The sequence below is a fragment of the Schistocerca cancellata genome, chromosome 2 (genome assembly GCF_023864275.1).
Source record: "Schistocerca cancellata isolate TAMUIC-IGC-003103 chromosome 2, iqSchCanc2.1, whole genome shotgun sequence".
NCBI classification, from domain to species: domain Eukaryota; kingdom Metazoa; phylum Arthropoda; class Insecta; order Orthoptera; family Acrididae; genus Schistocerca; species Schistocerca cancellata.
The window spans coordinates 725,336,781-725,349,615 of record NC_064627.1 but is presented as its reverse complement, the minus strand read 5'-3'; the positions used below and the strand labels follow the sequence as shown (position 1 = coordinate 725,349,615).

The 12,835-nt window shown below is 45.8% G+C and overlaps 1 protein-coding gene across 1 annotated transcript in view; it reads left to right on the top strand.

Moving 5' to 3' along the window:
• LOC126147988 (hemolymph lipopolysaccharide-binding protein-like) overlaps nt 1-12,565 on the top strand; it is a 32,984-nt gene extending 20,419 nt beyond the window's left edge. Inside the window, exons 5-6 of the mRNA XM_049915726.1 lie at nt 7,513-7,779; nt 12,101-12,565. Of these exons, the coding sequence (XP_049771683.1) occupies nt 7,513-7,779; nt 12,101-12,285 (452 nt within the window). The 3' untranslated portion in view covers nt 12,286-12,565. The remainder of the gene's footprint in view (nt 1-7,512; nt 7,780-12,100) is intronic.
• Nucleotides 12,566-12,835: the final 270 nt, after the last annotated feature.

Genomic DNA, 12,835 nt, shown 5'->3' with positions numbered 1-12,835 from the left:
ATTGGTCACAGTACGTTGATTCAAAAGAAATGTGATGGAGGATGTTGTTAAATCTGTAGAAATTTTTTCGAATCATTAGGAACCAATAAATTTCCGGAAGACATGACTTCCTCAAGAGATGCTTTACGAGACAGAAGGACAATAAGCAAAAAATATATATCGCGAAATAGTCAATGCCTGAACTACAGCTACAGTTTTCTGATAATATTTCGAGGGTTGCCTAGAAAGTAAAGTGCCGCGTTTTTGTTTCTTAGTCGAAAACAATGCTACGAATGTGAAACCTTACTTGAAGTCTCCCGAGTGTGCGCGCCAAGTTTCCGTGACTTCCGACAGATAGCGTAGCTGCCGGTCAGTTTCAAATTGGCGTCTGTAAGTTATGTACGTTGCAAGCGACCTGCCGTTATCGAATTTCTCACTGCAGACAAGGAAACTGTGGGGAATATTCACAAACGCTTCTGCCAAGCCTATGGAGCATCTGATGTCCGAGGAAGTACAGTTAGTCACTGGGCACGGAGGGTGAGAAAGCTGTCGGGGAAACCATCGATGGCTATCACACCTGATATTCAAAAGTGTGTGCAAGATGCGTCCTGGAGTGTGTAACGGTGGATCACAAATTGCAAATTTGTATTGATTTGTTGCAACGTTTTGAAGGTGAGTTGGAGGCCTTCTTGTCGTGCGTTGTGTCCGATGATGGAACCTGGGTCTACCATTTTGAGCCAGTAAAAACGACAGTCGATGGAAAGACCCCATTCCCACTCCCCACAGAAGAAACAATTCAAAGCAACTGCTACCGCCGGTAAGGTCGTGATCACCGTGCTCTGGGACTCTGAAGGTGTGATTCTCATTGGTGTGATGCCAAGAGTTGGTACCATTAATTCAGAAGTATAAGTCACCACATTAACAAAACTCAAGATGTGCTTCCGTCGACTCCAGCGCCACAGCAGCCTAGGAGATGTTTTGCTGCAACACCATAACTCTCGGCCCCATACAAATCTGAGGACTGCTGAACAAATCGCAAAACAGGGTTGGACAATGTCACCCCATTAACCCTACATCCCTGACGTATCCCCCTCGGACTTCCACTCGTTTGGGCCATTAAAGGATACCATTCGTGGAAGACGTTCTGAGGACGACGAGGTGGTGATTCATACAGTGAAGTACTGGCTTTGCCACCAGGGTAAGATTTTCTACCGACAGGGCATACACGTCCGTGTTTCGCGCTGGGGGAAGGCCTTAGAAAGGGATGGAGATTACGTGGTAAAATGGGGTATGTAGATAAAACAACGTTCTTTCGCGTGTGTAATAGTCATGATGTTCAATAAAGACTTGTAGAAGAAAAACAAATGCGGTTCATTACTTTCTGGGCAACCCTCGTACTTCGTATTATCGGAACAATGGTTGTCACTTCCATGCGCTGTTTATTTTCATTACTATATTGATTCCTTATTACCTAGTTCTAATTAAATGTACTGCATCATAATTTCAAATTTAATATCAGTGTTCCGATACTGAACCACTGTGAAGATATATTGTCTTTCCTTCTTACCAGGAAAAACTCCGATTGATACTGATAATATCATTCCTATTACAGTGATACAATTTAATTCTCTTTGAAAACAATATAAACTTTGTGATATGTTTAACTGTGTTTATTAGCATATATGACTTTATTAGTGATCTACTTCTTTCTGTTTATACATTTTCGTGTTGATAATCTACGTCATTATGGTGGCATCTGTACTATTTGATAGTCGTAGAATAACTTGTTGTGGTTTTTATTTGTAATTTGGACTTCTGTCTCTTACATCATTTTCACGCTGCGTTCCATAGCTAATTTCCTTTTAGTAACCCGGAAACTTTAAACATTTAAGATTTTTCAATAGGGACCAATGTCATATTACACTCTTACCTTTTGATATACACAGGGCATAAGCATCTACAACCCCATAAATAACTATTGCGACATATCTTCTCCGAAAAAGTAATATATATCTACCATCATTTGATGATTAAATAGTTTGGCTAATTCCTTTTTTGTTAGTTTCTTATAAGATCGAAAAGAACAGAAATTTGGAATATAAATACAAAGACCTCTAAAATGTGATACAACAAACGATGTCAATATAGATTTCACTTTTCTGATTTTCATCTGTAGCCAGCGCGGTAATATAAGTATTTGCTTATTTCACTTTTAAACAATGGAATTCACTTGTTCAGAACTATAATCTTTTGTTGACGTTACTCCGGAAAATTAAGGATTTTCCAAAGTGAAAACATATGTCACGAAACAACACTCCATAGAAACTAACATTCTATTTAAATTTAAAACCAATCCAATCGACAAAACCTTGTCAGTACTGTATTTAATCATCTAATCTGTTACATTATTACTCTGCTACTCATCAGAAATCAGTAAGTGAAATCAAATTTAGTCGAAGTACTACCGAAAACCAGTTACAGCTTCAATGCATTCTGAAATACAAGCTTCTGGAAAGTAGCATAAATTTCAATTTTCAAGACAGGTAAAATCCTTAAGACATTAAAGAAATTCAGTTCCTTCGCAAGTATGGTACGTTCGATGGAAGACGGCCTTCTTCAGTTTCAAGGTACAAGATAGTACAGGACAGACGAAGTATGGCTTAACGGTCAGTGTGTTATATAAATAGTTCTGAAAATAAATAGCCCCGCTTGCCAACAGCGCTCGCTAGTGCGGCCACCCATCCAAGTTTCAGCCAAGTACGACAGCGCTTAAGTTCGGTGGCCTAAGGGGTTAGCACTGTTGCAAGGCCGTTGGTCAGTGAGGACCTTATCTTACAAAAATACCGTTACAAATAGTACGATAGAAATTTACAATAGTCTTCCATATAATTCTCACTTTTTAGTCATAACCTCAGGAAATTCATATTTGATCGCTGTTTCTACTCAGTAGCAGAATCTTCAGGACGTGTGAAGCACACGACTAAACAAAGAAGTGCAAAATATCTAACTACAAGCAGTGCAAGCTCCCTTGTAGATAAAGCCAATCGAACACCCGCATTCCTGAAAGAAAGCGCACCTCTGTTTACATTACATCAAGTGTTGTAGAATTAAATTAATAATAAAGCCTGAGAACCCATAGAAAAAGCGAAGCGAGTAAAAGAACTTGGATATACACGTATCTGCAACACATCACTTATTACTTCTTAGCAATGCGTGTCTATTCATTGCAGTATTGTGAACTTCCGTAACATGTCACATAGTCACGTATGTTACTATCTCATGAAGGCTTTAATCGCAGATAAGCGGCAAGTAGTTACATCAAATCACGCCAAAAAAATGTATTTTTCATTCATCCTCTTCCATGAATCTTTACCTTGGAAATGCATACTTTCATAGCACGCTAGTTATAACTTGAAAATTATATAACCACCGGTATGACGCTTCCCTTCATTTTATCACAAAAAATCCTACCAATATACGACGGGTTTTCGAGAACTCAGCTCGAGGCGCTTTGAAACGGCATGTATTCAAAATGCTATATATTCACAGAGAGTAACCAACCAAATACTGGCTTCAGTTGATCGTCAGTATGGAGTCTCCAGACACTGCAACGAAAAGAGATGGTATAATGTGACGTAGGTAGCATTCGGCCATCTTACTGGTCTAGCTTCAAACGCACTTTCAGAATATCTGTCAAGCTCGATACTACTCCGTTCGCTCGAAAATACTCCCCAACGTGCTTTTTCCACGCTCTGTCGCCAGGAACTCGGTAGGCTCAACGTTGACGTTCGAATTCACGGTCCGTGAACGGACGGCGTAACTCTTAGCAACTTGCCCGGCTCGCTGCATTAAGCATGAGTGCAAGGTAATGATGCTGCTTGAGTGCAAGGCCGTGGCCAGAGCGGCGGCCATGCTGACGTAAGCTGGGCGTCTCTGGCAGCCGGCGGACTCAGACCGCAGCGTCAGTGAACAAGTAAGCAAGGCTCACAGATGCTCAGCGCTGAACGCAGAATCCTTTGACTCTTTGAAACACTACAGTAGGTCTTCCCTTGGCGGCGCAGGCTAGCGAGCCAGATCTGTCAACTATAGCAACGCTTTGTTAACCTACAGATAGTTAATGATGATGCAGGTAGGTGACGTTGGAGCTAACTTGACCCACATTGCACCACTTGCTGGCGTGGAGACTGTTATAGCATAGGCTCTACTAGCACTTCCCGCAATGAGTGATGGTAAGGCTGGACAGAGAGAAATTCAAGTCGCTCTGTCCAGCTAAGTTGTATCCCGTCTTCAGTCACAAGTGTGGCTACGGAAGTGCAACTTTGTGTCAGAGCGTACGGAAATCCAGCCCACTCCCACACCAGACATAAGGTATTGAGAGGGTTTTTTTTTCATACGCACATCAAAATAAGTTTTGTATCACCCCAGTTCTCAGAAATTCTGAAGATAGACGTTGACTGTGGATATTTTATCACAGACACAGTCGTTTTGGCTGTTCAGAGATGTCACTAAACTCGCCCAAAGAAGTAAACAACTATTCCACAAGGAAGGAGGTAGACGGCTCGTGTTTTCTGTAGTTCAACCATGCCTAGACCGTCAGTACCGCAGTTCGATCCCGTCCGCATTGTTACTTTGTGCCAGAAAGGACTCCCAACGAGTGAAGTGTCCAGGCGTCTCGGAGTGAACCAAAGCGACGTCGTTCGGACATGGAGTAGATACAGGGGGACCGGAACTGCCTCGCTGAGGCCGCTCAAGAGCTACTACTGCAGTGGATGACCGCTACCTACGTATTATGGCTCGGAGGAACTCTGACACCAACGCCACCATGTTGAGTGATGCTTTTCGTGCAGCCACAGGACGTCGTCTTACGACTCAAACTGTGCGCAATATGCTGCATGATGCGCATCTTCACTCCTGACCTCCACGGCGAGGCCCATCTTTGCAACCACGACACCATGTAGCGCGGTGCAGATGGGCCCCAACAACATGCCGAATGAACCACTCAGGATTGGCATCACGTTCTCTTCACCGCTTAGTGTCGCATATGCCTTCAACCAGACAATCGTCGGAGGCGTGTTTGGAGGCAACATGGTGCGGCTGAAACACTGTCCAGCGAGTGCAGCAAGGTGGAGGCTCCCTGCTGTTTTGGGTAGCACTATGTGCGGCCGACGTACGCCACTGATGGTCGTGGAAGGCGCCGTAACGGCTGTACGATACATGAGTGCCATCCACCGACCGATAGTGCTACCATATAAGAAGTATATTGGCAAGGCTTTCTTCTTCATGGACGACAATTCGTGCCACCATCGTGCACATCTTGTGAATGACTTCCTTCAGGATAACGACATCGCTCGACAAGACTGCCCAGCATGTTCTCCTGACATGAACTCTATCGAACGGGCCTGGGATAGATTAAAAAGGGCTGTTTATGGACGACGTGACCCACCAACCACTCTGAGTGGTCTACGCCCTGTCGCCGTTGAGGAGTGGGATAATCTGGACCAACAGTGCCTTGATGAATTTATATACAGTATTCCACGGCGAATACAGGCATGCATCAGTGCAAGAGGACATGCTACTCGGTATATGATGATGATGATGATGTTTGGTTTGTGGGGCGCTCAACTGCGTGGTTATCAGCGCCCGTACAACTTCCCAACCTTTGCTCAGTCCAATTTCGCCACTTTCCTGGATGATGATGAAATGATGAGGACAACACAAACACCCAGTCATCTCGAGGCAGGTGAAAATCCCTGACCCCGCCGTACTCGGTATAGAGGTACCGGTGTGTACAGCAATGTGGACCACCACGTCTGAAGGCCTCGCTGTGTGGTGGTACAACACGCAACGTGTGGTTTTCATGAGCAGTAAAAAGGGCCGAAATGATGTTAATGTTGATTTCTGATCCATTTTTCTGTACAGGTTCCGGAACTCTCTTAACGGAGATGATATAAAACTTTTTTTGATGTGTATATATTAACGTAAGGTAAGGAAGATTTTGTTTGGTTTTTGGAGGGTTTGAGGAAATATATGTATATTTTTAGTGGAATTATAATTTTCGACCAACTCAATGGCACTGTTCAAGTTTTTCTGATCATCATAAATAGTCTTGTTGAAACATATCTAAGGAATTCATAGATGCTACTAGGATACCGAAGATCAGTTTCGCTAACAAAAGATGTGACGTATTTTTCCAAACGTACATCTTTAGTAGAAAGGTGACGTTGTTACTGTGCTGTATAATTGCGTAGGTATAGAGAACGAGTATTCGAAAAGAGTGCAATAATTTTGCTGCCTCCTTCGAATATCTGTTCTTGTGGTGTTGGAAAGAGTTGGGGAGTGTACCGAGTGTACCGAGACATAGAATTTTTCTTTCTACCCAAATAGAAAACCTTTGTAGATACGAAGCATTCTCATGTGTGCCCTGTACACTGGCTTGCTGAAAATTGATATTGGTGTACTTGTAGATCGTTCTTCACGTGTGCGGTGTGCAAATGCTATAGGAAAGGGAGGAAAGAGGTCTTTATTCTCGGAAGCTATACGCAGAACGCAGAACGCAGAACGCCAAACACCAAACACTGAAGTGCCTAGTACTGTCGTAAGCTCACCGCAATGTAGTCACCCAGTTGAAAAGAGATCACTGGTCGCTTTGGAGTGCAAGTACAGGTACCAGATGTCATGGGAACCTCGACCTTCTACGTAAGTGATGACATTGGGTATTGTATTTGGGCCAGGTGGTTGTAGGGGTTGCATTAAAATGAGTCGTTATGGATACAGGACAGAATGGAAGAAAGTTATCGTGGCTGGACGTTATTGAAGTAGCCGATGTGTAGGTGCATCAGTGGAGATTGTCGGTCGTGTATACAGGGAATGGTGCACCAGTCGCAGTCATGCAATACTGCGTAAGAACAGTGGTGACAAAAAGAGGCCACGGCAGAGTATCGCTTAGCGTCAGCGACAGTGAGTTTCAAAAGCAACAAGAATTGCTGCTGTCGGTTAATAAAAGTCCGTCTGAGGCAGTTGGGATCCAGCACGGCGTTCCGTATTACCCTCCTGAATCCACCGATTCCATATTCTGCTAGCAGTCATTAGATGTCGACCAACGGGAGCAGCAATGTCGCGATACGATAAACCGCAATCGCGATAGGCTACAGTCCGTCCATTATCAAAGTCGGAACCGTGATGGTACACATTTCTCCTCCTTACACGAGGCATCACAACAACGTTTCACCAGGCAACGCCAGACAACTGCTGTTTGTGTATGAGAAATCGGTTGGCAACATTCCTCATGTCAGCTCGTTGTAGGTATCGCCACCGGCGCCAACCTTGTGTGAACGCTCTGAAAAGCTAATGATTTGCATATCACAGCATCTTCTTCCTGGCGGTTAAATTTCACGTCTGTTGGACGTCATCTGCGTGGTGTAGCAATTTTAATGGCCAGTAGTGTAATATCTGAATGGTGTTTCATTTATTGAATCTCTCAACGTCACTTATCAGATCTTTTCGTCGTTAAATCTACACTCATGAATTTCGCAGTTCCGCCGCCTACGACGGAGTACAAGACGAAGCTGGGGCACAGCGAGTACAAGCTGGACCTGCGGCTGGTCAAGTGGGAGCTGGCGCGCCAGTACTGCCAGGAGGAGGGCGCCGACCTCGTCGTCATCAACTCTAAGCAGGAGGCCGACGTGCTGCGGAAGATCCTCGCCGACCACGGCGTCATCTCGGAGGACCCCTACGAGAACAAGCAGGTCTGGGTCGGCATCCACGACCGTCACGCCGAGGGCAACTTCGTTACCGTCTTTGGTGAGTTGCTCCGTACTGTAACGCACTATCCAGGCTAAAGGCTGTGTGCGTGTTTAGAAAAGCGTAGACTACTCCCGAAGTGCTATTTGCCGTGATACTTCCATTATATGCCGAATGCATGATTCTAATGACCTAGAAACAAACTTGAAACGCGATCTGACTCTTGGAGTGAATAGAAAATAATCACATAAATTAGCCCAACGGAATTAAATGGGGCTGCATATATGTTTGCAAGTGATTTACTGATTATATTAGTTCTCAAAGGCAGTATAGTGCACTGACCATGTGTTAGCCTGTAGGTACCATGTCATTACCCCAAACCTTATGGATAAACTATTCCTCTTGAAAACGTCTCGTTGTATAATGAATATATACCGGATGATCAAAACGTCAGTATAAATTTGAAAACTGAATAAACCACGGAATAATGTAGATAGAGAGGCAAAAACTGACACACATGCTTGGAATGACATGGGGTTTTATTAGAACCACCCCATATTGCTAGACACGTGAAAGATCTCTTGCGCGCGTCGTTTGGTGATGAGCGTGTGTTCAGCCGCCACTTTCGTCATGCTTGGCCTTCCAGGTTCCCAGACCTCAGTCGGTGCGATGATGGGCTGTGCGGTTACCTGAAGTCGCAAGTGTATCGTGATCGACCGACATCTCTACGGATGCTGAAAGACAACATCCGACGCCAATGCCTCACCGTAGCTCCGGACATGATTTACATTGCTGCTCACAACATTATTCCTCGACTACAGCTATTGTTGAGGAATGATGGTGGACATATTGAGTATTTCCTGTAAATAACATCGTCTTTCCGTTGTCTTCCTTTGTTATGCTAATTATTGCTATTCTGATCAGATGAAGCGCCATCTGCCGGACATGTTTTGACCTTTTGTATTTTTTTGGTTCTAATAAAAACCCCATGTCATTCCAAGCATGTGTGTCAATTTGTACCTTTCTATCTACATTATTCCGTGATTTATTCAGTTTTCAAATTTACACTGACTTTTTGATCACCCGGTACTTTACATCCAGCAGGTAACGGGTATCTCTGATGACAGTAATTTATCTTTTCGTCGTCTACTGCATTAATTTGAAACTTTATCAACGTTTTACCATGAGTGATTGCGGGTGTGGCAGATTCCGTCTCGTCCCTTAGCCATGATACTAAATATGGACATCAGACACAGTTCAGCTATTTGATTTTCTCCATTTTTATCTGTTTGAATGCCCCCGTTTATAATACACTCCTGGAAATGGAAAAAAGAACACATTGACACCGGTGTGTCAGACCCACCATACTTGCTCCGGACACTACGAGATCACACGCACGGCACAGCGGACACACCAGGAACCGCGGTGTTGGCCGTCGATTGGTGCTAGCTGCGCAGCATTTGTGCACCGCCGCCGTCAGTGTCAGCCAGTTTGCCGTGGCATACGGAGCTCCATCGCAGTCTTTAACACTGGTAGCATGCCGCGACAGCATGGACGTGAACCGTATGTGCAGTTGACGGACTTTGAGCGAGGGCGTATAGTGGGCATGCGGGAGGCCGGGTGGACGTACCGCCGAATTGCTCAACACGTGGGGCGTGAGGTCTCCACAGTACATCGATGTTGTCGCCAGTGGTCGGCGGAAGGTGCACGTGCCCGTCGACCTGGGACCGGACTGCAGCGACGCACGGATGCACGCCAAGACCGTAGGATCCTACGCAGTGCCGTAGGGGACCGCACCGCCACTTCCCAGCAAATTAGGGACACTGTTGCTCCTGGGGTATCGGCGAGGACCATTCGCAACCGTCTCCATGAAGCTGGGCTACGGTCCCGCACACCGTTAGGCCGTCTTCCGCTCACGCCCCAACATCGTGCAGCCCGCCTCCAGTGGTGTCGCGACAGGCGTGAATGGAGGGACGAATGGAGACGTGTCGTCTTCAGCGATGAGAGTCGCTTCTGCCTTGGTGCCAATGATGGTCGTATGCGTGTTTGGCGCCGTGCAGCTGAGCGCCACAATCAGGACTGCATACGACCGAGGCACACAGGGCCAACACCCGGCATCATGGTGTGGGGAGCGATCTCCTACACTGGCCGTACACCACTGGTGATCGTCGAGGGGACACTGAATAGTGCACGGTACATCCAAACCGTCATCGAACCCATCGTTCTACCATTCCTAGACCGGCAAGGGAACTTGCTGTTCCAACAGGACAATGCACGTCCGCATGTATCCCGTGCCACCCAACGTGCTCTAGAAGGTGTAAGTCAACTACCCTGGCCAGCAAGATCTCCGGATCTGTCCCCCATTGAGCATGTTTGGGACTGGATGAAGCGTCGTCACGTCCAGCACGAACGCTGGTCCAACTGAGGCGCCAGGTGGAAATGGCATGGCAAGCCGTTCCACAGGACTACGTCCAGCCTCTCTACGATCGTCTCCATGGGAGAATAGCAGCCTGAATTGCTGCGAAAGGTAGATATACACTGTACTAGTGCCGACATTGTGCATGCTCTGTTGCCTGTGTCTATGTGCCTGTGGTTCTGTCAGTGTGATCATGTGATGTATCTGACCCCAGGAATGTGTCAATAAAGTTTCCCCTTCCTGGGACAATGAATTCACGGTGTTCTTATTTCAATTTCCAGGAGTGTAGCTTCTGACGCACAGACATCCTTCACAAACTGTCATGATCTATTCACATAGGCCCTGTTAGGATCCATTTATATCTTTAATTTTATTGTATGAAGACGAATGTCCGAAGAAACAGATACTGTTGATGATCTTGCAGCTCTCGAAGAACGAAATTAAAATGAAACCCAGCCCATTAGCTGCTTACAGGACAGTTTAAAATGTGTGGAGCACACATTTTAAACTGTCCTGTAAGCAGCTAATGGTCTGCTCGAACCCGGGAACTCATGCTTACATGGCAGACACTCCATCCGGCTGAGCCATCTTTCTTTTTTTTTTTCCTCTTTCTTTTTTTCCATTTGTTCGGTATTGTTCGTTGCGTTTGGTCTGGGCGGGAGTCACAAGACATTTGTTGAAGTTGATCGTTGATTCTTTAACTCACTTTTTTATTACAGAGGGCTGTTCGCCCTCTGACCGAACACGCTGAGCTACCGTGCCGGCTACCCATCGAGGACACAGAGGCCAGTGCGACAGCAGAGATTTTATCTCTGGCACGCTCCCCGTGAGACCCACATTTCCTACTCACTGTCCACGCACTACATATGTAGTGGCCCTGCCCACTATATTCATTACTCGCGGCATGTCCGAAAGAACAGATACCATTGGTGATCTTGCAGCTCTCGAAGAATGAAATTACAATTAAATCCAGACCATTAGCTGGTTACAGGCGTTGATAAATATCAACGGGGACAGTTGAAAATGTGTGCCCCGACCGGAAGATAAGTGTCTGTAGTCGCACTATCCTCTGTGCCCTCGATGGCAATCCGCAGCTCGTGGTCTAGTGGACAGCGTTACTGCTCTGGATCACGGGGTCCCGGGTTCGCTTCTCGGCCGGGTTGGGGATTTTGTCAGTCCGGGGACTGGGTGCTTGTGTTGTCCTCATCATTTCATCATCATTCGTGACAGTGGCACGATTGGACGGTGAAAAGAAAATTGGACTGTGTAAAAAAAAAAAAAAAGGAAAAGAGCGGGAACGGTAGCTCAGCATGTTCGGTTAGAGAGCTGGCTGCTCTCTGTAACAAAAAAACTGAGTGAAAGGATGAACAACGAACTTTAATGGATGTCGTGTGATGTCCCCTACGACCAAACGAAACGAACAAAATGTGAAAGAAAAGGCTCAGTCAGATGGGGCGTCTGTCATGTAAGCAGGAGGTCCCGGGTTCGAGTCCCGGTCGGGGCACACATTTTCAACTGTCCCCGTTGATATTTATCAACGCCTGTAAGCAGCTAATGGTCTGGATTTCATTGTAATATCAATTTTATTCTACTTGCTACGATGCTTTTTATTGTATAAATTTCGTTTCGACTATGTAAGAGACACCATGCACCTGGTAAGGGTTGCATCTGAATTAGGTGACTCCTGAAGTAAGTTCAAAACCGCATGGTTTTTGCGTACGCTAACCCAGTAGTATTTAGTACTGTTAACCTTCAAACATCGATTTTACACAAGCGAGGAGTTTTTTGTACGAATGACCTTGTGGATGGCGGTACAAAATCAGCTCCATATTTTAAACTCATTTTTATTGGGTTTCAACCTTTCAAGCTGCGCTACTTCCCTTGACAGGTGGCAACAAATAGAAAAGAATCGTGGGCGGCACTGTTCGGAACGCGACAGTTTGTAAGGGTGTTGTCTGTGTGCAGGCGAGCCGCTGTCGGAGACGGGCTACGTGTCGTGGTCGCTGGGCGAGCCCAACAACCTGAGCGGCAGCAGCGAGGGCGAGGACTGCGTGTCGATGCTGCGCTCCGGCGACTACAACGACGAGATCTGCAACAAGAAGCTCGCCTTCATCTGCGAGCGGCCCTACTTCACCGAAATCTACAGCTGACGGCCGCCTGGTGCAGTCTCGCGGCCGCCGCTCGCTGTTTAGGCTCGTCAGCCGAAATACCGGGGCATTGGCGGATTCCTTCTTCTTGTTTCCCAGCTGTATGACTCCTCGTTAGCAGCTCTTGTTTATAGGCTCCTACTTTTATACCTGCTGTACATCAGATCTTGTATATGCAAAGGCCTGAAAGGCCACAGTACTTGAGTTAACTGTGTTATTTACCTGATCATTTCAAACGACACAATAAAAGGCTAGTGGAGAGTGTGGTTTAAGAAGCATTAAACTGGACTATTTAGTGCTATTTCACCCATTCCTTCTGGTATCCCGGTAATTCTTGTTCCAGAAAATCATGCAACGACTGACTATGGTTGTGGTGTGCGTAGTGTAAGACCTTCGGTACACACACCATCAGATTATTTGACTTCTCGCTCTAACGAAGTAAGCGAGTGTCAGCAATATGTCTCGTGGTCTTATCGTGGCGTGTTTATCTTCTGCCGTTCGGTCAGACGATAGAAATGCCACTTGCACGCTTAGAGTAGCAGATTTACGGTGA